Source organism: Periophthalmus magnuspinnatus, chromosome 9 (assembly GCF_009829125.3).
Source record: "Periophthalmus magnuspinnatus isolate fPerMag1 chromosome 9, fPerMag1.2.pri, whole genome shotgun sequence".
Taxonomy (NCBI): domain Eukaryota; kingdom Metazoa; phylum Chordata; class Actinopteri; order Gobiiformes; family Gobiidae; genus Periophthalmus; species Periophthalmus magnuspinnatus.
The window spans coordinates 9,921,558-9,947,994 of NC_047134.1; the positions used below are offsets into that span (position 1 = coordinate 9,921,558).

General features: G+C 40.5%; 1 protein-coding gene across 2 annotated transcripts; it reads right to left on the reverse strand.

The window, feature by feature from the left end:
- On the reverse strand, positions 1-24,554 carry LOC117376458 (transducin-like enhancer protein 4). 2 transcript variants are annotated; one of them, XM_033972952.2, is made up of 20 exons: positions 24,147-24,554; positions 23,400-23,497; positions 21,525-21,588; positions 21,390-21,434; positions 14,268-14,330; positions 11,080-11,154; positions 10,347-10,545; positions 8,764-8,780; positions 6,093-6,209; positions 5,953-6,006; positions 5,716-5,868; positions 5,515-5,647; positions 5,246-5,433; positions 4,276-4,352; positions 3,940-4,189; positions 3,308-3,555; positions 2,810-2,957; positions 1,903-2,053; positions 1,340-1,416; positions 1-623 (listed from the first exon to the last, which is right to left on the reverse strand). In XM_033972952.2, exons 1-20 carry the CDS (start codon positions 24,189-24,191, stop codon positions 516-518), a joined length of 2,310 nt encoding a protein of 769 aa, XP_033828843.1. In that variant the 5' UTR covers positions 24,192-24,554; the 3' UTR covers positions 1-515. The 2 variants fall into 2 exon arrangements, with proteins under 2 accessions (XP_033828843.1, XP_033828842.1); XM_033972951.2 differs by having other exon boundaries at positions 10,347-10,548.
- Between the last annotated feature and the right edge of the window lie 1,883 nt (positions 24,555-26,437).

Consider the following 26,437-nt stretch of genomic DNA (forward strand, 5'->3'; position numbering starts at 1 on the left):
GGTAAAAACCTAAGCTACTGTAGTAAGAGCAAGTGCATTTTACTCTATAGAGGCAGTTGATCCAATATGTAGCTGTCATTTTGTAATATTAACCCGACCTGCCCAAGAAGCGATCAAACGAATAATCAAAAACCTTAAGTGTAAACAGATAAGACAATCTCGGTGTGAGGTACAACATACAAAGGCAATATGACACACTTAAAAAATAAAGCACAACTTATTAAACATTGTACAAAATGTAGCTTTGCCTTAGAATAAAACTGAAGAAATACTGGGTAGTGCTATGAGATAAGTATCCTCTTCTCAGTGCATTTGAACATTCAGTCATCATTACAAACACTCAAAGTAAAGAATGGAAAAGAAGAAGTCTGTGCTTAGATCTGCTTTCCGGTTTTAGTCCATCATACAACAGGAGTTTACACGTGAAGGTCCACTTTGTCCCAGCGCGTTCACGTCCACTGAAACACATTGTAAACTGTACAGGGGGCGGGGGAGGACGTGTCATACATTGGCTCCTAATAAATGACCTCGTAGACAGTGGCTTTCTTATCTCCGGATCCTGTCACAATGTACTTATCGTCTATGGAGATGTCGCAGCTCAGCACTGATGAAGACTCCTTTGACTGCAATGAGAATAAAAGGTGGTTAACAATGACTGGAGCACTCTTCGCTCGCACGAACACGAAACCCACACGAGGAGCGAAGGCTGTTAGTCTCAGATAGATGCGCGGGTACTAGACCTGTTTGTAATGACCTGCTTCTTTCTATTAATCGATTTTCTGCTTATTTCATATGTAATAACAAAGACAAAACGCAGCAGGGTTTTTGTTTTGTTTTGTTTTTATTTGTCCTTGGTTAAAAAGACAAAAAAAAACCCTCAACCAAACACTGAATCCATTATGTTTGTGAGTACGTCTGCTATTGTACGTCAGCTATTGAGTTAAATAATGTAGTGCAGTCCTTTTGTGTTTCCTCTTTTGTTGTTTCATACAGATTCTATACTTTTATTGCATCTTAATCTATTTTTAAAGACTCTTTGCTGTTACTGAATGCATGTTGTCTTATGTGTTATGCGACAAGACTTATTTTTCTTAATGGACAATGACGTTTATGCACATTCTACCGGTAAAATGAAAGTCTGTCCATGGGTTTCAGGATGATGAAGAAGTAGGACCATTGCCAGAGCGATTAACCAATTAAAACAAAATCGTATATGTCCTTTTGAATGGAAAAAATCCTCAAAACGTTGCATATATCAGGAAGCTGCAGCCCACGCACCGCAAAATGCTTCTGGACAGCGATAAATATAAATACAAACCTATTTTTCTTCAAGTTTTACCTGAAAAATGCTGGCCCCATAAGGTGTTCTCCAGGCGTTGAGAAGATTGTCCTTTCCGGTGCTCACGAACCATTTTCCTGAAGGAGATAAAAAGGTCATGATCTATAATCTACCATTAAGTGCCATAAACCATCTATTGTTATGAGTGAGGTTATATAATCACTGCATTACTAATACTGCAATAATATGTTCATTTTAAAAGGCGAAATGATCAATACTAACTACATAAAAATACTTAGGTACCCAGGACAATAACGCTCTTTTATAAAACAAAACTTAAATAATTAAAGTTGGGCATTTCATTTAATTTAAGAAGTCTAGAACCGTTCCTCTGTCAGTAAAAGTATAGAGTTTGGAGCAGAGGTCACATTTTGGAGAAAGAAATGAGATTTAATTGCATGTTGAATGGCACAAATTAAAATATTAATAGTAGCAGTAGTAGGTAGAGGTCATACCACCAAGTATGTAGTAGCATCAGACACAGTATTAAACCGCAAAGATCCTCAGCTGCAATAAAATATCTAAAAGCAGTAAAAAAATACCAACATCTTGTCTGTTCTTACCGCAGTGAGCGAATCGCAGAGACAGCACGCAGCTCTCGTGCAGGTGGAGCTGGTACTTGTCGGGTTTGGTCACGTGTAGAACCTCCACATTACTGTTCTCCATCCCCACAGCCAGCCACTCTCCAGTCGGACAGTAGCCCAGGGAAAAGATCTGCGGCACAATATGGAAACATTACAGTAAATACACGGTCCAAAATATTTACTTTATGTAACCCAAATACTCACTTCAATTATTACTGACAAATATCTAACTCTATTCATCTAATTATAAACGTGAGCAGAATTGATCTATATTTACCTACTATAAAACACAGCAAGTTACTTAAAAAAACAGACATTTAGTAAGATGTTATACAACAGAATGCAGAGCCGCGGTAAATAGCTGATATTCCATTTGATGAGTTGTTCTCAGAGACCTTGGCACTGTAAGCTTTCTTAAATACAGTACACACTGGCCTCCTCCTGTGCACATTGAGCTTACGAAATGGGCTTTTCAGGAAAATTGCTATAATAGTCTATTATTGCTGCTCTTCTCCTTATCGAGAAAAAAAAAATCAAAATTCACTATTATTATGGTATGTGAGTTGAAGCTGGAAAGCCAGTGTTGAGCTCGGCCTTTATTGTCAGCTAAACGCTGTGAGCTGAGCCACTGAATGACTGCAATAAATCACAGCCCAGGCGTGTGTAATCACAAAAGTGTGTGACTGGTCTCGCAATGCACCATTTACCCCAATCTGGGCCATTTTACTTTCCATCACAAATGTCGCAAAGGGAACATTTGTGAGAACAGACTTGTAAATGTAACAGCCATAAAGAGGGAGTAAATCTGATATTTAACTATCTTAAACTAGAGCAGGATGCTCTGAGACAAAGGCGTACGTTAGGAGCTTGTATTTGTCGTATTCACCTGTGAGGTGAAGTCGTGCTGCTGGAGTTGTCGACCTTCTCTCAGGTCCCAGGAGCGTACAGTGTTGTCCAGACCGCCGGTCCACAGCTTAGTGCCATCATTAGAGATGTCTATACAACTGGCCCCGTCAGTGTGACCTTGAAACTGCCTGTACAAAAAACAGGTGATTCACATAAAGAGAAACAGACTGAAAAGTCATATAACAATGTTTATAGAGCCGAGATTTTGGTCTGTAATTAAGTAAAAATGTATGAGACTAATAAAGTGATGATTGTCTTTTTAAACTAATTGTCTCAAAGAATAATTTGAGCTTTAAATTGATATAAATACAAAAGAACAAAACTATGAACTTTACTATGAACATAACCAACTATATCATCAATCATTTGTGAGTTCATTTGAGTAAAACATTTAATGGAGAGTTGTAACTTTGTTCAGTGGAGCAAATCCAACTCATAATTGGCAGAAGGGGCCATACTGTGACCTGATGCTTCATACCTGACCAGTGTCTGGTTGTGCAGATCCCACACTGCGATGTTCCCGTCGGAGCAGCAGGAGAAACAGACCTTGGAGTCTGGGCTGATGGCCAGAGCGTAGCAGGCAGGTGCAGACGAGGTCAGCTCTGCCTTGATGCGCGGAGTGGGAGCAGCCAGATCCCAGATGGACAAAGTACTGGCCTCGCCCCCCACAATCAGAGTCCGTCCATCAGGGAGGAGGCGACAGGAGCGGATGTAGTTATCCCTGTTCTGTTACAACACGCAACTCACTCACATACCAACACAAAAATACTGGTACTGCTGTATAAAATGAAATAAAAATAGCATCATATTTTGTCACAATAAACCAAACAACCTTTAAATTCAAACAAATGAAGCTGAGTAGGAGGTGCATTTGGCATTAACTTAAGAAAGAAGCATTTTAGCTGAAGATATATGAGCTGTATTATTCTAATTATTGCCTGGATCTCAAGCAACACTGCATAAAAACACTTACGCTGCATAGATTGAGAGGTCATTTGCTTTACACATTGTCATTTTGATGATAAAACTCAGTGAAATGGCATTTGTGCATCAAGTGTTTTCCTCTAAATGTTTCCAAACGCACCTCACATCAAACTGGTGTGTACTTACAAGGCAGTCGAGTTGAGACACTGGGGTTTTGTTTCCTGGATGACTGATGTCCCACACCTTGACGCAGCCCTTCCCCCCAGTGTAGACATGACGGGTGGGGTTACTGATGGTGACAGCGCACACCACCTCTCCGTGGCTGAGGGTATTTATCTGTCGAGCGTGACGCGGGATTCCGGGACCAATCAGAGCGTCCGGAGGGAAAGGAACAGGCTGCATCTGTCCATCGGCGCTCACGTGGAAGGAGTAGGCCCTAAACAACACATGGAGATATTAAAGGCATTATGATTTCATGTACATTTTAACTGTACAGTAATCGTTCTATTTGTAGACACTTACGGTTTTCCTCCAGGGATGCCTGACAGGTTTGGAGGAAGGCCTGGAACTCGTATGTGATGATGAGGGTCGAATCCCACCTGCAGAAAAGACATTTGAAGCATAAAAACATCATATATGAGCCTAAAAGCAGATTCTATTTGTGATGTTTTTGACACACTCCCAAACGTAATCATGTAGGCATGTAAGGAATTAATAAAACATAAGGAGAAATATTGTTTGTTTTGGGGTTTTTTTTGGTAAACAACAGCTGTGCGTGGCATCTGTGTCAGTTAGGTACAAAAAGTCTTAAGAATTTAATAATTGGTAAAAGTAGAACACCACTGTTGCCATCTTCTTGTGCTATAAGGGTTTGAGGCAGGAGTGGCTCAGTTGGTAGAGTGTTCACCCTCTGATTTGAAGGTTGGCCATTCAAATCCCATAAACATCGTTGGTATTGTGTCCTTGGTCAAGACACTTAACCCCCCCTCGCCCCAGTGTAGAAAAGTGCAATATAAATCTGACCATATAAGATTTAAATTAGACTTAAACAGGAGCTGCTACCTTCAAAACCCAGATGCAGCTTATCCATCTCATTAATTTATTCAAACTGAGGGTTGAAATGATCAGTGTGAGTCGGGTGAATGGACATAACAAACATGAAAGAGTTTTTAGCTGTGGAGAAGTTCACTGCATAAACATTGTGTGGTTAAAACACTACTACAGAAGAAATACTTTTTTTCACATAAAATACCTCCGCCACTCAAAATTGTGCTGTAGGCGTGAGAGCCAAAAAATAAAACATCTCTTATACCTTTTGTATTTCAAGTCCTCCATTGACTGTATTGTATGTGACTCATATAGTGAGTGTCTGTAAATGTACTGGAATTGAGAAATGTGTAAGGTTGATGTGTTTTCACTGATTACTAGCCTTTGTTGTAATCAGTTTAATTATTTAGCGTAGTACATGATAAATACATGAGTGTTTCCATACCACTTGAGTGCGTCCATAGGCAGCTACAGCTGCAGCCGCCACCGCGCTCATCTGAGGAGAGATGTTGTGCAGGCCGGGGTAGGCCGCTCCCGCTCCGCTCAGTTCTCCGTTCATGCCCGGGTGAGGAACCATCCCGAATGGGCCAGGATAAGAGCAGGGCACTGCCAGGGGGGTCCGCAGGCCAGGGGCTATACAGTGAAAAGAATAAAAGGCTTCATTTATGTATTTAGTCTTTAGATTTAAGAATAAACAATTAAAAGTATAAGCACCGAGAGTTTCGATGCCTGTAGGTTTGCCAGCTGCTGTTCTCAGACCGGGAGTGGAGGTGCTGCTCGGGGTCGGGGCATCTGTGCGAGATACTGGACTACTGGACTTAGACACTGGTGTTGTGGACTTTTCATTCTAAAACACAAAACAACATAAGTACAATGATTCATGTATAAAGTGTATACCACAGCATAAGGGCTCACCAAAGTGATTTCTTTGGATTTGGATGAAGGTGTGCTGCTTGACGAAGCAATAGAGGAAGGACTGAGAGGGGCATCCTTTTTCAAAAGACGGCTCTTGTCAATCCCATTTTCCCGAGGAGAGTGGGCTGGACTTCCTCTTGGAGAGCCTGGTTCCTGTAGGACAAATGCAGATAAAGTTATTACTTTCACCAAAGGAAATCATTGAAAGAATGAACAGAACTATGAAGAACTGTTTACCTCATTGGAGACATCTACTACAAGGTTTTCATCACTTTTTTCTCCATCACTTTCCTGAGAGCAGGAAACACACACTTTAATAGAGACCCTGCATGTACCATTTGAAAAAGTCACAGCTCCAGCGTCAGTGCTACACCTACATATCGTGTGGACTCCTTGTCTTCTGTCTTTTGTTTCTTGGAGTCTGAGCTGTAGTCAGCAGAACTCCGGTGCTTCTCTCCAGTCCGAAAACTGGCTGATGGTGACACGGAAGAGCTCTAAAAAAAATAAAATATCTTTTACAGCAAATTCAATAGATCCATTGTCACAGCTCACAATGGATTCACCATTCAAGAAGTAAGATTATCTCATTTAAACTTGCCAATTAAAAGACTATTAAATCATTTCACTTTCAACCAGGCAACGCCAGTGCTGTATTCATTACAGTTAATTATACCATCATGACTTTGTCTGATGACAATTACTTTGAGGGCAGTGGAGATTAGCACACTAAAGGAAGTCAGTAATCAAACATGTCCTCTTTTAAATACCATTAGTGAGGGATTAATCTTCAAAATAAGGTCATCAGAACACGTCTCTCTCTGCCTGTCCCTCCTGAGCAGTGCGTCCCTGTCTTCCTCAGCTCACAGAAGAAAAATAAAGCAGGACCTTTAAGTCGACCTTTCTACTAACTCACGCCTGTAACCTTTCGGCTGCCCTTTGGCGTGCTGCAAGTGTTGATGACACAGATTGTATGAGGGAGGAGTCAGTGCGTGTGTGTCTGCAGCTCAGGTCACTAGTATCTGTTTGCATTTAGTGTAGCGCCAGGACAAACAGTGAGTGAGAGAGACAGAGCAGGTCACAGCCTCACCTTGTCTCCTCTTCTTCCCACACTGATTAGATTAATTAGCCTGAAAATTAGCTTTCTCAAAAACATCAAGACAAATTAATTTGGCTGCAGAGACAAACGGAGGCTCTGTTGGCTCAGGGCGCATTGAGAGCATGACTAAACACATCTGGATAAAACTATTCATTTACCACATATAATTATATTTGCTTCTAATTTCAATTGATTTCACAAGTGCTAATAATGATATCTCTGTCCCTTTCTACAAATCTGCCCCAAGATGACACAACCACATCATACATAACACAATCCAGCACCGCCGCATGATGTGAAGTGAATGTAGAACATTTCTTTAAATGTTTTATTGTTCCTTCCTTTTATATTATTAATAAAAAATAGAGACATCTAGTATCTTGATTTGCACAACAAACAACATATTTCTGTTCCTGTTTTAGATAATGAAGCTACTAGATGAATGTTCTTGAATGTCAAGTTCTTAAAATGAAAAAAATATATTTTCTGGTGCATTACTTAGTTTCCTGGCACACTGTGCTTGTTAAGCCTCTCTATCTTTGTCTAAACCATCAAAAGCATCCTGTTCACATTTTCTGCTTTTAGTGGTTGTTCATAAGAACATTATCTAATAGCCAAAAAAAGCCCTTTCTGGAAAATGTCAGCAGATTGTCTTGACATGGTGTGAACTTGGGTTTGATATGAACGGCAGTGATATGATGACTGTAACAGATGCACTGATTCCTCCAGCAGACCTTGAACATGACAACAAGAAGCCGACACACATCCCCGTCCCACACCGCCACACCTTCAGCCCTCACAAGGTGCTAACACCAAGGACATTAGGCACAGATGTTCATGCTATTCACACACACTTGTACCCAGTGGACTGTTGCCAGGGCAACTGTGGACCACTGACGAGGGGCTTATTGGTTTCATGAAGTGACTGTTGGCCGCTGTGTCAAAGAGCAGCTCTGAATGTGTGTGCGCAGGCAGGCATCAGCATGTGTGCTAATGAACACCATTCATCATCCATCCCCATCTTAACCTCTGCATTCTGACCTCTCACAAACTGCTAATCACCGCGTCACAAGCATATATATACGCACGAGGCACGAGGCGGCAGATTACATATTAAACACTCTCTTGTCTCCCAGACTCTGAAACAGCAGAGAAAACACCAGCCGCTAAACGGATGCCAGAGTGTCACAGAGCTGAGGCTGCTGGAGTAAAGAAATGCTAATCTCCTCATTGAGTATTCAACAAACCAAATGTTTGCCTTGGGAGAAAGGCTGTGCTTAAGGGACTAATTACTACAAGCAGGGGATGTAGAGCAGCGCCTGACTCCACTCTCTGCTGCCTGCCATAGACGCACAGTTTATTCTGCTTATCAAAGCTTTTTGTATCAGCCCTTTGTCTTCATTCACATACATCATATCAAAGGCAAACTGGTAAATGGAAATGACTGCAATATGCTGCTTAAGGCTATACACTTTTAAGAACATAATCTCAAATTGACACAGGACTATTATATATTACTCGCAGTTAATAAAACTGTAAAGGAGACGTGGTTTTAAACTAAATAACAGGCTGCTGAATATTGATTGTTTTTAAATCTGACTTTTTACAAGACACAACATTCACCAATTATCTTCTAGACTTGGTGCCACGAATGACAAAATGGCCAGAGTTTTTAATAAATAAATAAATGCATTTACTAAAAAAAGACTGTTCCTCTTGAGTTACTTTCAACTGGGAGTATTCAGACCCAAACAGGTGCAGTTAGGAAGTTAGAAATGTCTTAAAACTAAATTATTTCAACACAATAACGCACAACAAAGATACATTTCACTGATCTCGTCTTATTAGTTTAGAGATAACAACACTGAAAGATGGAGACAGACAGAAATCAATTAAAATCAATATAAAATGTGTTTTCTTTGGAGGCATAAAGATGTTTTAAAGTGACATACCTTCACAGAATCTCGATCTGTAAAAACACAGCAACACAATCGTTAGACATTTAAAGTAAAGTATTATTAATTCAAGGTGAACGCTACCTTTATTCTGCCAATAAAAGGAAAAATCTAGGAAAACTGTAAATAGAGAAGGCTGGGAAATATAAAAATAACCCCAAACTAATCCACTTTTAGCCCAGGAAGGAAGTCAGCTGAGGGAGCAAATCTCATTGTTATTGATTGCACTCTTAATGGGTCTTGTGTATGTTTTATGTGAATTATCAATAGCTCGCGTTTCTGTTGCTAAAGGGCAGGGTTAACTGCTCCGGTGCACTGTACGAAACAGTCCCAGCCGCAGTTCCACGCAGTAATTAAGAGCGGAGTGCGTTTCTGCTGCACACACACACACCTCCACAAGCTAATTAAACACACCGGCTCAAAGTCAGCTGTAGTAAGATCAGTCCATGTTTACCAGAGAAAAGAGGCAATGTGGAGCTCTTGTCTCACTCCCTATTAGGCCAATTAAAACGGCATAATGACAAATCAGCTGTTAATTGCTTTGAAGACTGTTCATTCAGAGCAGCAACAATTAGACACCTGTCAGTACACGGTGTAATAATCCTGTACTTCGGGTCATTCGAGTACTATGAGTTTTCGAGTGTTTGTTCCTCTACTGACGCAAAATTGGATACTCCAGTGCCACAATCGCAATTTAATAATCCTGTAACTTTTAAACACGCTCCTGCAACTGTTTTAAAATGTTTTATATGGACTTACACGCTTATTTGTTTCGTTTGTGTTTTGTTTTGCATTGTATTTTGAACAGGACACCCATAAAAACAGAGAGTTCATCGTGTTCCCCTGTATAAATAAATCATTTACTTTAACTATGAATGAACTGGGGACTATAAAACGCGTGACCCCTGTTGTGCCTTTTATATTTACTAAGTGTAAATTTGTAAGATGGCAAATTATACCGAGGTTTTGGTGTGATTCTAACTTGCTAATAACCATTTTACAACTCCTTCTTCCTTGTTTTACTTCAAACTACTTTTCTATTTTTAATTTGATTTTTTTTTTTTTTTTTTTTGCCATTGTCTGTGCAAAAAATTAACAAACTACTAACTTGCTTCAACGTTCTGGTGTAATAATAATATAAAATAAAAAAATAAAAATAAGGGCATGCATTAAAATAAGGCAAATATAATAAACTTTGATATAGAAATGTGAAATGTGCAGAACAACACCAGTACAATTCATGTGTCAGAGGTGAAATTATAAAGTTATTTCATTTAAGAATAGGTTTATATTTGACTTTCTGATCAATAATAAGAAGTAAGTAGTACGAGACTTACAGGATATCGTTTAGGACAATATCGTCACACATTTGGGTCTGTTTTGTTGTATGTTCTTTGCGTTTTAAGAAAATAAATGATGTTTTCAGCCTCTGCACTGGTATCAACTCATCAGGTAGCCTTTCTGCAGATACTTAAAGTCAAAGTACATGTATCTGTATCTGTACGAGAACTGAAAAAGCTGGATTGGTGAGTCTGTAATGATTTTTCTCTGCGTCATATCATAATTCTGGGTGGCTGTACCTCTCTGGTGCTCAGAGCTGTTATCGTGGTGCTTCCTTTCGTCTTTGAGTGGCAGCTGGTGGCTGAGGGCGGAGGACAGGGCGAGCAGGCTGGCAGCGCTGGCCCCGGGGGGTAAAGGGGGCTGCAGGCCGGCCGGGTGGGGTGTCAGGGGAACGGGGATGGCATGACCGTGGGAGAGGTGCTGTGCCTGGAGCTGCTGCTGCTAGAACACACAAGCGCATCATTAAGGAGATAGTTTAATGTGGTGAAGCAGGGTGAGACTAGACTAAGATCTGACTCTGTACAGTTTTCAACACGTCCCTACAGTGAAATACAGTGAAATATTGGTATAATTAGCACAATGTCATTATTAAAAGACACATTATTAATCAGGTTTTTAGGCAAATATAGCGTAAATGGGCAAAACGAATTCCATCATGTTGATTTTGTGGTGATAAACAAACTGTTCTGCTGTTCTTCTTTACGTAAATATCTTTGCATAAATAAAACGAGGTGTCCTGATTCCCTTTTTACATGTTGTTTACAGTTTGCCATAAGAAACATCATAAAGTATCGTGTAATAAATGAATTACACGTGACATAAATGACATAAAGATTAAAGATAGCATTTTATATTTATTTAATTTAGCTAATAAATACTTTTTGCATGTTATTTTGTCCTCGTGAGTCTTGATTCTGTTTTACGTGTGTATGTGTGTGTGTGTGTGTGTGTGTGTGTGTGCAGTCCACCCACTCCGATGATGGCGTTGAGTTCAGCCATGGTGACCTGCTTGGCTCTCTCCACTGCCTGCACCACCTGCTGCTGATGCTGAAACACACACAGACACACACAGACACACACAGACACACACACACGCACATATTAGTCCTTGCTACAGAGCGCACGTGTGTGAGGTTTGGGAGAGGCTCGAGATGCCCCCGACCTCATGGACACTACAGAAACATCATCACACCTCCTCCGCAGGACCACAGGACACGATCAAAAAAGTCCTGCACACCTGCGAATCACAAGCTGTGCATTTTAATGTATTTTGAGTTAATGGGAGTAGGAGCACTCCTTCACTTCTCAGTACTTTTAGATAACTTCAGTTTTTTTTTTTTTACCAACCAGAGGACAAATATTAAAAATGATTTGAAAAAGGGTATTTCAAGCTTTGGGGGACACAAAGACAACAATAAATGGATCGCGCTGTAGCTGCACGTACTATTCAACTACTACAGAAAAAAAACATTTCTGGAAATGTGCTGAAACAAAACGACAATGTCGATAATGAACAAAACAACATAAACATATCATTCCATATGCTCATTGAATCAATAGTAGTGTGTTATCATTTAAGATAAAACAATCCTATTAGACTGTAAGTTACTATTTTAATTCCCAAATGATTCTCCTCGTCCCCGGGGAGTCCTCAGACGAGGTCATATGAGACAGCGGATTATAATGAAGGCATGTCATGCTTATATAAAATATTAGTCAATGTCCTAATTTCCTTAGAAGGCATGTTTGGACAGACAGCATGTCCACTGGTAAAATGAGAAAAAACTGACCTGAAACAATCGTATTCACTACAATCTTCTCAAAATTCTCATAAACTCCTGTTACGTTATAATTGTGTTAAGTAAAATCACTAAATCGTGCATTACAAGCTTAAAAATGGAACCGTTCCCAATTAAAAAAACAATAACACCCTCAGCAAACGTAGCCCAACCTACTATTCTCAAAGCTTGATTTTAAGAGCTGAGAAATCATGAGTAAATGAGTGGCCAATCTTTTTTTCTCCCCAGTTTAAACAGCCGTGCACCTGAGTCTGAGCAAGTGTGATTTAAAAGGCACCGGAGACACCTCTGAGTCATCTCTGTCTCTTTACCATTTACACAAATGCCCTCGCGCTCAATGTACTCACCACTGACCTTTCCCTCTACACACACTTTGTCTTGTAAAAGCAGCCACACGTAGCACTGATAACATTAGCCACAGCGCAGTAACAGAAAGGAATGCAGAAAATAATTATATTACGCATATTTCAATGAAGCTATTAAAAGAAATGCAGTGACTAAAAGAAGGGATAGACTTTATGTGTACCACAGTTCAAATGTTCTAGAGAAGATAAAATACATTCATCTGAGCTTTAATAAGACTTTAAATAAACTATAAACTGGTGCTTAGTAATTGGTCAAGGGGGGTTCTTTTCTCACATGTATTTGTTGTTGTAGATCCAGATCGTAACACATTAGAGTCCCTTATTTGAGGAAAAAAAAGCTGAATTATAACAGAAAAGACTCAGGGTTTTAATGAAATCATGATTATTCAAAGCGTATGCACTAAAAATGAAGGATAAACGGAAAAAATCACAACCAAAATTGGATATCCACAGTCTTCATATATGTTTACATAAAGTGAGTATGCATTTTTGTGTGTTTTTTTACATAATTATATTTGTTGTTCTCATTCTATGCACCTGCATGTAAAAAATGACAGTCTGATTGGCCATTTCAAAATCCAATTTGAGAGATCTAAAAGGCTATGCAACAGAAAACTCCAGCCCTTGTTATTGCTTTGTGTCTTCTCCCTTAGCGATTCTCTTCCTCCAAAATACCACTGGACTGTTTCCCACCAGTACAAAGAAATGAATATACGCGGGGACAGGCGGTTACAGGGCAAAGTCATCCAGAGGGTACACAGAAGGCAGAAGATTCACCTGCAGCACACATCAAAGTGGGCCCGAGATGAAAGAGCTTATCAGGTGTGGAAATGAACCGGACCACCAGGTTCAGAGACACGCCTGGTACAGAGGAAAACCACACCAACTAAAAACTCACATTAGCAAACGCTTCATAAGGAGAATTTACTCTTCCTATACACTAAACTCTCACACGGATCCATGAAACACCTTTAAATTAGTGCAAGGTCCCAAATGTCCACCAGATTCAACCCCTATACACTTTGTAAGTCGACTAATTTCATGCCAAAACCAAGAATTTATTCATTAATCAACATATACACACTATTTAGCATGCAGGTGGGCGATATAGAATAACTGTACGATAATATAATACACTATAGTGGGTGGATTTCAATGTCATTGGACAGTGTAATAATAAATGGAGAATCCAACCCACAAACTCCTCACTGACAGTTAAGAGCTCTACCCATGCTAACCACCATGTCTAATCTGCATACAATAGTCTAAAAATAAACACACTCTCACGTATTCGCACATACACTCAATTTGGTGCTTAATAATACAACTGCGTTCTGCCTTATATTGACTTGCAGCGTCTGAGGCATCAAAACAATGCAGTGAAAGCTGCTTGGTGAGAAGCTGCCTCCCTCTCTGTGGGCCCGGGGCCTGTGTAGCAGCACTACAGTCTAATGCCATTATTCCTAATCCACCCTAAACCCTCCTAATCCATGGCTAATCTGGAGGAGAGCTTTGGAGTCCCACACACACTTTTCCCTGCTGTTCCGACCCCTCACACAAACACGCTCCACTCCTCCAGAGAACCCATTTATCAGGCCCAAACACACAGCTCTGCCGTCTGCAATAAACAAAGTGTAAAAATCAAACGCGCCTCACACCTTCCACTGTACCACAACATATTGCAGCGCCTTAGCACAATATGCCTGTGCAGGTGGACAAACAGTGGTGCTAAACAAACTCAAAGCTCCTCCTCACACGCGCACTGCCAGCCTGTGCATATGTTAGTGGGAGACATTTAATAAGTTTACTGCATATCTGGCTATCCCGCGCAGAGAGGATTAGCTCAGGATAATCTCTGGGGATGTGTATGTCTGCGTGAGGCTTTTGGGCGCACAATCCGCAGCACACTTCTTCTTCTTCTGCTCTTTCTACAGTACGTGTCCTCCCTCTCCTCCCACCTGCGTTTAACCAGCACTGACAGCCATGGGGGGCTTACCTCCTGAGAGAGGAAGGGGATGACTTGGGCGCAGATTGCATTCAGACGTTTGACAATCTCTGCCTGTAAGAGAGAGAGAGGAGAGAAAGTGCAATTAGTACCAACACACCTATTTACAGTACTTTAGCTGTGTGCGCTTGTAGATATGAGGTTTAGTCTTTACATTAGGATCCATTTTGTTGATACATGCGTACATATGTGTCCTGACAGAGATAAATAAACAAACGTGGCATTTGTACAACCTGTTCATGTTTGTTTTAATAAAATAAAGTCAAATATAACAGGCGATCATGGTAACGAGGACTGTGATTGGTCAATAAAACAGAAAAACATTAAGCTATGAATTAATTTATTTTAATTATGTTGGTTTAATGTCAAAGTAAAATAGTGGTGGGTGGTGAGGTTTTGTCCATAACAAGTTACATAAAAAATCTGCAGGAAATTATGAGCATCTAGCTTTTATTGCTGATATTAACACCATGAGGATATGATCCAGTAAGAAGAAGAGATTGTTTCTGCTAATTATAAATCAATTAAAAAGAGAAAGCACGATAAGATATAATGGATTTTGAGACGTCATTTGCCACTACATTCTCGGATAATAAACCTCTTCCAGAGCAATTCAATAAAAATGTAAAAGCTCAAAGCACAGACTTCTCAATCTGGTTTATGCTAATGTGATAATAATGCATTTCAAGTTTGGGGTAATGCATTGTCCATTAATCTACACAGAGTCACTGAGAATCCACAAGTAGTGACCTCTTTAAGTTTGGAAGTTGTTTCTATGGTTCTACTCTGTGGTAATTTATGGGGCATCCAAAAATGTTTCTATCAATCAATAAAAACAGAAGAAAGTAATTTGAGTTTTGAATAAAATCTTCAAGAGGAGACTCGTACCATGAAGTCAAAGCATTTCATTTGTGGCAAATGAACTGGTAGCAGGTCCCAGTGGTGAGGTGTTTCATGTAACCTTGTGAGGGCTGATCTTCCCCTCGATATCAGGGCTAACAGACGCCCCCGGAGGCCAAACACACGAACTACATGCATACACACACATCTGGGTAGCCTGCTCTGTATTCATCTGATGTCTCCACCACCCCTGGGCTGCCTTTAAAGATTATACGGGCCTGTCTCTGCTGCCTTCAGGTGGGGTTTAACACCACATTTCCTGATCCACTGGCCCAAAGGGAGTGCTAGCAGTGCAGCTTCAATCCACAACACGCACAAACAACACAAGAAACGCTCTGATTGGGGGAAACACCACAATCTGATGCTATGTACGTACAAATATTAGAATTAATTGTGCTGGAATGAATGTAATCAACGTAAAAGAGCTACGAAACATCTTGTTAAAGGTCACTACGCAAGAAATACAAATCTGGCATTTTAAGTTTCATTCAAAATCAAGTCTAGATTCACAGCCTGAGATTCCAAACCTGAGTTGAAGTTATTGTTTCAAATGTTTTATGTTGGTCAAACTGAACTCTTTTTTTGTTTCTGAACAGTACACAGTATACAATGTTCCGAAATCAAATCAATTCTCAAACTTAATAACGTCAAAAAGAATGTTATCACGAAGTACATACAACGCTGAAAGAAAAAGGCTTTGGTAAACCAGACTCCATTCCTTGAGGTCGCACTGACAGTTTCAGGTAACTTTTGACACTGGCCTCTGTGTTTTGTGTGTGTTTGACCAACCTGTCTGTTCACACCAAAGACCAGAGGAAAAGTCTCCTCTCTGTGTCCTGTCAAATTGCCCTGGGTTATGTACAAACCGCGAGCAACTGGGATTTGTTTCTTTGGTGAGCCAGCCCTGTCTTTAACCCAGACATATCATCGTCCTGTCAGTGGATAAATAATAGGAATGGGACACACCAGTAAACTCCAAGGTTAGAAAAAAAAGCTGGTGAGTCGATAGTGGAGTTTTGATGGTTTGGTGTGAGCGCTGTGTGGTCACAAAATACCAGGTAACCTCCGAGACACGAGAGCGGACTGAACTCAACTTTGACCGAAGATCTAAGTCATGGACAATATGGAGAAAATGGGTGGGCGAAACACTAAAAAATTCATATCACTTTGACGTTTTTTAAAGCCGAGACTTCAATTTGATCCCAGTTCATTGCAGCTACAACTGTCTGCGTCTCCTGGGAGGTCAAATGTCGCTGTGATTGGTTAAATCCACCTGTCACTCACTCAGAACCTGACGTACGCTGAGTGTTTGTACAAAGAGCTGCATCAAACTGTGAAACTGTGAATCGAGGCGTAATGATGTCGCCAAAATAGCATCGTCGCAGGGATCAGATCACTTCAAATCTTAGTTGTCACGATGTATTACGGCTCATTTAGAAGTGGATCTTTAAAATGTTAATTATTTAAGTTTGACGTCACCATCACGGAGTTTTTATGCCAGGTACACGTGTCGCTTTGAGGTTTTTTTTGTGATGAGAAATAACATAGATACTAGAGTAAATAAAACATGGATAGTTTAGTTTTAAGAGTATTTTTGGCAGTGTTTGAAGTTGCAGAGGTCGCGGTGTTAGTACTACTTTGTACATTCAATACTTTGAAGTACAGACCAGTCAGAGGAGTACTTATTGCTCTCACTTTAGGCTTTAGGCTCTTCAGTCAGACTACTGATTATAATGTTGAGAAGTTCAGAAACATTAAAGTACCAAGCGGTTACCATCAGAGGTTGCCCAGGGGAGAAAGAACAGACCCCACCCTTACCCCCGCATCCCAACAAACACACACAAACACACACACACATACACACACATTAAAGTGAGGTGAGACTGTGGCCCTGGAGTCAGATTGGGTCAGATACAAGATCAAATGTCCATCTCCCCCACAGAGCTTTGTAAGCACCACATCAGCAGCACCACTTTTCACCAGCAGCTAATACATCTAATGGACCCCAGCGCACACAGGCTGCCCTCCCCTGAGACCTGAGGTTAGACAGGAAGTGTGAGACGCACATCCACGTTCACCCAGACGGAGCTGGTTTAAAAGACAAAAGATGGATTATGAGAAAGACGAACACAAACAAACAGTGAACCAAAGTGTAAAGCATTGGATGAGTAAATAATCAGCTGTCAGTGATGTTTTAGTTATTTTATTTTATTTATGTTTAAGGGTTGTCAAAAATAGCCAGATACTAACCAATACTAAAACTAGGGTCAAAACTTGGAAAAGTACCATACTGGAAAACTTAAAAATACCAAAAAAAGGACAGAATTGGGCTTTTCCGAGTTATTTACTACTATTATAATACTTTGATTGAAAATTACATTCTATTATCTACAAGGTATTTTTGTTTTGTTTTGATCAAAATGAAGAGTGAAACTTCAGTATCACGACAACACAGTGAGACCTTTAATACAATTACAGCATTCTGAAGTACGATATATCGCTGAAGTAAATACAGACGATAAACGATAATATTGAAACCAAAACATAAAGCAGAAATATCCCAAAAAGGTACTCTACATGTACAGTATTGTTAAAAATATGAGCTGCAATAAATTAATAAATAAATAAACAGCAGGATGCAACACTTAGTAGTTAGTTTGTGTCTGTAATGAGGCGTAGAAGTTCATAATTCAACTTTCTGCAGCTTAAATCTCATCGTAGAACAGAAAAATAACAGACAATTTTGCTACTAATGCAAAGAAAAAGTCTCTACGATAAATATTGACCTCAAATATTATTATCCCATCTGTTATTTATTGAACGATAAGTCGATATAGTATTTATCACGACAGTTCACTTGGATCAGTGTGTTAAACATTGACCTAATCTTAACATAACAAGTCGATTTTCTTAACTGCTGCTTCTTTTATTGGTGACAGAAAATACGTGCGGATTTGACCCATCATTCAACTTTGTGGCATCCCCTGAGACCAGAAAACTTACTTAGTGCACCCTTAATAGTGGACAATAGTAATAATAATAGTAGTAAATCTTCCAAGTGCCATAGAATAAAAAATTCAAAACCAAATATTGATCTTTGCAATTGTCAAACATCAAATATCATGCATGAAATAAATTATGAACATGAGCTCTAGTGTGTTTTGGGGATCAGTGTTAACCTTTTTTGGGAAAATTAATGCATGAATTCCCACATAACATGTAGTTCACATTATTAGACAAGGAATATGGCCATAGATTATACTGTATATATTATAGTGGGACCGAATCTGCCAAATCAGCCAAACAGCCCCATGTCTGCTGCAGTAAAATGAGCTGTCAGACCTGATTGAAACCACTGCCACTCTTCAGTATCACATTGTCTTATTGCTTCCTTTTTTCAGCACTTTCAGCTGCGCGCTCTCCCTATCCCCGCTTTGCCTTATTCCTCCCATCGTCCTGCTAATTTGCAATTGATTATCTGTCCTCCAGCAACTCGCTCCTCTGCCCTCCTCCTCCCTCATTCGCCTCCTCTCTCCTCCCACCCCTGCTCTGTCGACGAGTCAATTTCTCTTTAACGAGCGCTACATTTCACTCCCCAGGCACCCGGGCCCTTCTGTGTAAATAAAACAGAGAGCCGAGCCAGAAATCAATGGGCCTATTACCCCCAGAAAATGCTAAACAAGCAATATTAGCAATTCGCCTGGAAGTGGAGGCCCCAGCTCCTAATGGCACAGTAGATCTATCTGCCGTGCTTTCAGTCTCCACATGCACTCTGCAATAGCCATATACTGTTACTGTCCTGATCTCTACATTATTGATATATATACAGTGTCAAGTCGGGATTATATAAAACTTTTATCTCAATTGCCCCCAACTGTAGAGCAGGCATAAACGTGCGGCTATAAACGACCAGCCAAAGCCAAACGTGAAATGCAGCAGTTTAAAGAGTGTACGGTGCCTCTAAGCAACAATATTGTGGATTTGATCATGATGCCGTGGCGATATTTGTCTTGTGTTACCAATTTTCCTCCCACACGTTATAATATCTGCTTGCATTAGTGAAACAATCATCTTAAATGTTTCTGCACTTTGTTATGTTTCTGGCTGGGAGGTTCACCACCTGGTTGTGTCTACGGAGAGACTTATTGTTCCACCCTATGGCATTAAACTTACTTCCAACTTATTGTGCAAAATACATTGAAAAGCTAGCATTCGTACAGCTTGCCGCTCCACAGATTTGACCCAGCACTATGTAGACAAAGCGATGACATCTCTTAGAAAAGTTACTCAGTGCGCTGTTAATAGCGGACAATCGTTCTGCTAAGGCTATGTGTCAAACTCAAGGCGTGTGGGCCAAATCTGGTCCGCCACGTCGTTTTATGTGGCCCGCGACAAGGTAAATTAAAAGGTATGATTGTCTTAAAATATCAGTTTATCAATAAATACAGTTACACAGCCATTTTTTCATATGTATGCAAATCCATATGCAATATTTGGAACTTGAATAAGTAATAAATAATAGAAATACATGTGCAAATGTGAAATAAATACAGAAACGGTTAATTAATGAGACTAAAAAGTAGTTGCATTTATTTTGCAGTACATTTGGTTACATTTAGTTGCATTTATACTGTTTTAAAGTTACATTTAGCCCTTTGGGAGCGACCATTTTGTTGATGTGGCCCTTTGTGAAAATGAGTTTGACCCCCCTGTACTAAAGCTTCCAAACACCATAGAATAAACAATTCAAAACCAAATATTGATCTTTGCAACTGTCAAAAGTCCCACAAATGGCATGCATGAGATAAATTACGAATACAAGCTCCACTGTTCCCACCTCAAGACCAAAGTTGTGCCAAATAAACCACGGTGCATTTCCTCTCGCGCTCATAAATAGTAAACAGTTACTAAAGCAGACTGGCCGCCTTAATGTCTTCCACACAGGCTTGACAGAGGAACCACAATCTCCACAACAGCAGCACAAACACAAACACTTAGACAGTGCGTTTATAGCCTACTCCCACATTCACCAGACAAGTGTGATTAGTGCGAGTGCGAGGAGCTGCTACCTTCACACACTGACAACCGGCAAACAGCTCTGAGTAAATGTCTGCTACGGCCTATGCATACAATCTGAATAAACACGCGTAGAATATATATAGGCCAAAGACACACATGCAGAAGAAACAAAGACAAGGAGGGCCATTTATCACCGCTCTCGCACACACCGTTTCCCTGGCCCATTTAACCTGGCAGCTGATGTGTGGTTAACAGAGACATTTATGCTAATGACTGGCCCTGTTTAAAGGAGGCAGCGGTAATGTAAAGGTGAAATCCTCATTCACTGCACTCATTTTTCACACCATTTCCTCATTTGCTAACACTGATGAATTTCTCCTTAGCTTCACACCAGAGCTAAGCTAGAACAGTTGAGATGACAAATGGCACTGGCTTTTTCAGGGTGGCCATTTTGGACCCGGTACAAGATATGAAATACAGTATAAATGTGGGATGGATTAGCTGGAATAAAACAACCTTGAGACTGAAAGTGTTTATGGGTGATGAATATCGAATGGAAACAAACATGAGCAGGGAAAAACAATGAGTCTTGTAATACGGAAAGACTAAATCAGTGTGAATAAGACTGAAAAAGGTATAAAGACAGTGGTGGAAATGTGTGTTTTATAATTTTAACATAGTAGTCAAGTCAAAGCACATTTAAAAACATCCACCGCTGCCCAAAATGCTTTAAAAATGCAATATAAAGCGCAATCTTATAGAATAAAACATGCAAAAACACAATAGAACAAAACAGAACATAGTATTATAAGGATAATTAAGACAGAAATTAACATATAATTCAACAGTTACTAGACTGAGTCAAAAATAACACCTGGGAACATAGGTCTGATAAGTAACAGACTATTATTATTGTTCTGCTACGACTATTACCATCACTACTGCTCATTTTAACACATAGTACTAATGCAATAATGTGCTAAAAAATCACTTTGCAACAAAACTGACAATACTTTTTGCAGCTTGTGACTCAACACACACAAAATATATGAAATTACTTTAAAAAAAAAAAAAAAAAAAGGGGCAATAAAGTTAGAGAAGTCAATTTAATTTCAGCTCGATAAAGGAAAAATATGTTGTTATAAAATAAGTAAGGGAAAAGCTGATGCAGATACATGTGGCAGTGCATCTTACCTGCTTGTGCATCTCTATGTTGAGCCCGTACGACATTTCGTAGTACTGAGGAGGCACAGATCAAAGCCAAATCAAGCAAATGTATTCTGTCTTGTTCCTTTTTAGCATAATTTTAACATCTGAGCGCAGACTCACCATGACATAGTGTCTTTGCATCTCCGTTTTCTCACTGGCCAGCTTCTCACACTCCAGCTTGAGACTGCGAGGCGAAAAGAAAATTTTAGTCATTGTCACCAGCCTTGAAAAATGTGTTATAAATCATTACACCAACATATCACAAAGGCATGACTCTAAATCTCTGAAGCCATTTGCAGTAACAGACTACAAAAAAAACTAAGTAGGCAGAGCAACATCCTGTTTCCTTACATTTGCATTTCTAAATTTGCTTACAACTAAGACAAAGACAAAAAACTAGACCAGATTCCCCTTGAGAGGCAGACACTTACTCAGCAGGTACGGAGCAGTAATTAATGGATCAATAGGTGACCACACAAACCTCATCATATATTTTTTACAGTGCGAAGAGGATACACAAACTGCACCATAGGCAAAAAGCAGGAGGATAATGAGGATCCATCTTAACAGTGGTTACACTTAAGCTTCAAATGTTGCTTATTACAGGAAAAAAGCTTAAGCATCTGCTACTTAGGACAATGGCCAGGTGGGCGATGCAGGTGATGTCAGGACACACACAAGAACGTTATCCCTCTCTGGAGTGATTTGAATGAAACAAAAATGAGTCTGATGAAGCCTTTGTAACCAAACAAATCAACAAAACAACAAAAAGAGCAAGTCATTTCGGAAAATTAAAGCTGGAGTGGTCTATTTTTAAATCACGGTGCGAAAATTCAACAAACACAAATAAAAACCTTAACACAATCAAATATTTGACAATGTGGAGAAATGTAGCCCACTGACTTAGAGGCTCAGTTGTTTTTAGGTACGACAACATATTCTGGGCAGAGATAAAATACTGCAAATGTATTATATAGTTTCATACTGGATCTGTTTTAAATATAAATTGTGCTGTTATGTAGCGAACATCGTTATTTCACTCAAAAATATACTGTAAATATTTGGAAATACAAAACAATTAATTAGCTAAAATGTTCTGAGTTTGTGTGGGGACCAACACGTCTCTATATGGAACATAAAAAATATAAACCTATTTCCTGTCCAGATATGTTTTTGAGATAAAGAGATTTCACACATTTGTCAAGACACACATTCCCTCCATACGTTTGCTTGTAAATCAACTTGCCCTATGGAGTCCATTCATCCTCGGGACAGGCGAGAACACCACCAGCCTGCCTCATCTCACAAGGCCATTGGGCTATAATTATGGGTTGGCCAGAGGTGGGCCATTATTATGCATTGGTATCATGTTTTTGGTTCTGCCCTGAGCAATGTATTTCACACTTCATCATGTTGGCTAAAAGTATTTCACAGCACTTGCACTAGGAGAGAGACGTGAATACCAAGGTTGATGGGTTCACCTGCCGACAGTGCGCTGGTGATAGATGACCTCAAACAAGCGCAGTCTTCCTCAAGGAATTCATTCACAGTATGCAAATTTAATTTCTGGGCAAACATCTGTGTTTGCCTTTTGATTTCGTGTCACTGTGTCACGCATTTCCCAGAAAATTATTGTCACAGAAGATGATTCATGTGCAGTGGTTTTGGTCGGAATCTGGCAACACAGGATCAATGTCTGTGTTGTTTGTAATTGTGTAATAAACTCAAAATGAGAATTTAGCCTGTAAGAGAATACTGTATTATCATATGTAAAAATGAGGTGTATAATGACATGAATCAGTATTTTCTCTGTGCATAGGAGACTTGAACGGCATTTCCAGCCCACCATTGTCCTGTGTATCTCCAGTCATGGTCAAACGGGATGTATAATAATCATGTGCCATTGAGTCTCACTCCTAAACAATCTGAACGCACAGGCCTTTGTACACAGAGCATCTTCACTGCTGAGCTGTTGTTGATACTGGCTGTGCTTACCTGTGGTACTGGGCTTGCAGAAACTGAAACTCCTCCTTGATGCGGTCACACGACTCTGTGACAGTGAATTTGAACGGCTGACCCGGCTGGTGCGGGACCTCCACAATGAGCCCAACCCACAGGAGAGAAGAGAGGAGAAATGTAAGACTGGAGGATTTATGACACAATACATGCTGTGGAGCTTTCATATACAGCAGGATTTATATCATTATAGGAGGAAAATTGGTAAATTAGATACTGGGCAGAATACAAAATAAAACAATTTAGGCAATTACAAGACATGAGCTCGTGATTTAAAGCTCCTGCACCTGCCCCAAGTTCATGGTCATCCTCTGGTTATACCTCAGCAGTGAATAACCTTGATTCCTAATAAGAGCAACTAAACTGTAGCCCTGACGTGACCCTAGGCTGGTATTGATCCAATTTTAAAGGAAGAAAAAGGTGCGTGGTTCAGAGATGACTTCACTCTGAGGGAAACAGCCGCTCACTTCTTTGGCCCTTTTTACGCAGGAGAGAGCGCGCACACACGGAGCACAGTCGAGGGTGACAATACGCGCCTGTGCTTCAGATGGCCTTTGGGTTTGCCTTGGATTCCTCTCACACAGACGGCACACACACAGCTGCAGCAGCGACAATGGGCGCGATTGTCCGTGCGAGCGCGCGGTGGCACGAGAACTGACTCAAAGTGATAATGCGCGCGGCTGTTCATCTGCGCACTGTCTGGGGAGGCACGAGCTGAGCACTTACCGGATGCCGCGCAGGGGGGTACATCTTACTCAGATCTCGAATCATTAAAAAGCAATATCAAAGTTCCTCTGTGTGGAAACAAAAGCACCAGACGCGACGGCGGGTCAGTCAGTGGCCATTTGGAAAAACATCCTCAAACTCCATTCTTCATAGAAGTGCGAGTTAGTTCATTTTTCCTCGATAATCTTCAGCAAATGCCATGTAAAAGAGTGTCCCCTGTCACATCAGCCTTGTTCTCGATCCTTTCCAGTGAGTTCCGTCCTTATGCATAGGTGACTCTGCTCATTTTCCTGCACATCCCAGCAGCAGCAGCAGAGCACCTCGCACACTGGAGCGTCCAGCCCCTGCTACGCCAAATTTAGAAGCAACCAGTCGAGCGAACGCAATTACACATCCACGACGATTACGCGCGCGCTGGCGTGACGTCGGGACGTGTAGTTTAATTCATATTAGTCGATAATAAGCGCCGCCGACTCGCGTCTGCTCCAAAGAACTACAACTTCCCGGTTGCTCCCACGATGCCCCCAGAAACCAATGGAGTGTGGTCTCGAGGAGGAGCGCCCATTAAAGGCAGCCAATGCACGGGACAAGGTGCGCTCCAACGCTGTTCCCCTGGTCCAATCACTGACGCCAGGATGCAATTTATGCACTGGCCCCACGTGGGGTCCAGAGGAGACTGCTGCTAAAAGATGTCACCAGGATTAATGTAATATCTGTTGCCTCCCGTGTTTTATAGAGATTTCCAGAGACTACACAGCTCCCAGGTGCACTGGGTTTACACGTTTTTAATTGAAACCTTTGAAAACATTTACATTTATAGTGCAAAGATATGTGCTCATTCAGCTGTACATTGTTAGCATGTATCCTACAAATGAGATGACATAATTGCTTCCATTTATTGACTGAAAAGGTTTAAATGTGTGATTGGTCAGTAATTCATAAATGTCTTTCATATCTACACTGTGTGACATGTTTGAATCATTTGGCTGCTTATTTTTCAGGTGTAGCAAACTAGTTGTAGTGACAGGGCAGATATTTACTCCAGATGCTGCTCCTCACCGTCCACATCACACTGACTGGAGCGGCCAACGGGTTTAAATAGTTTTACTCAAGGATACACCATGACGATAATTGAATCGACAATCTACTGCCGGTGAGGTAAAGTTACACTCTTATTCCCATGATTCCCCTTTAAGTGTGTATAACATAGTACATCCACATTAACATTATTAATGAATACTTTTTAGTACTTCAGGAAGTATCCATATCCTGGTATGTAGGATAGACAATTACCAAAATGAGGATGCAGGAAGGAAGCAATTATCAGGGGCTTTCAAAGTGCAACTTGGAAGTGGATGTAGTGCAGTAAACTTTTTATATATGCTCTGTATTCGTTGTTTGCACAGACTGTTATCTTTGGCTGGTAGTTACTTCTGCATCAAAACAGCAGGTCAGAAAGTTGATTTTCTTATCAATTTTTGTTACATTTTAAAGCCCAAGCAAATGAATCCAGATCAATCCATATTTTTGTTGTATTTGCACAGATTAAATAAGTTATATTCTTTGTTGATTTTAATGATAGCAGTCATTAAACTAAGCTCACAGTTTAGGAGTCAGCTTTCTCTTTATGTCCCTGCAGACTCACGCTGATGGAGTTGAAGGGAGCAAGTGTGCCAGGCTGTATCTACCACTGTGGCCATGTTTAGTGTGGGCAGATGAAACACACTGTTGGTCGGTCTAATCACCACATTCAGTCATCTACTGCTCTAACTGACTGCTCCTATAATACTAATGATGTGCTTGTGCTACTTTACCCTCTATAGATCGTCTCAATTTTCCGTCCCTTTGTTTTCTTCCCTTATATTGTATTTCTGTACATCGACGCCGCTTCTGTCTTTGTTTTATGTATCTTTCATATTTTCCTTCAGACCTCGGCACACACACAAATGGTTATCTCTGCTCTATACGGCTCCACGTCTCTGCTTGTCTGTCTCTCTTTACTGTTGTCCCAGCTTCTACCCCATACATACAAGGAACTGCACGTACAGCTCCAGCCTTCCAAATACACATTTCTGTGAGGCACACATACAAACTAATATCTCAGGTAAGCACAGGGCCAAAAGTGACCTGCTGTCGTGGAGCGTGAATCCACTAAGGCTCCGAAAAGGTAATATCGTGCCCTCCCTCGTTCGCCTCCAAGGGTTGAGCAGTGGTGTAGGCGAGCGGGGCGTAGCGAAGGGGGGCAGGTGAAGAGGAATAAACAGATTTATTTGCCTGCGCCCCTCTCTGAT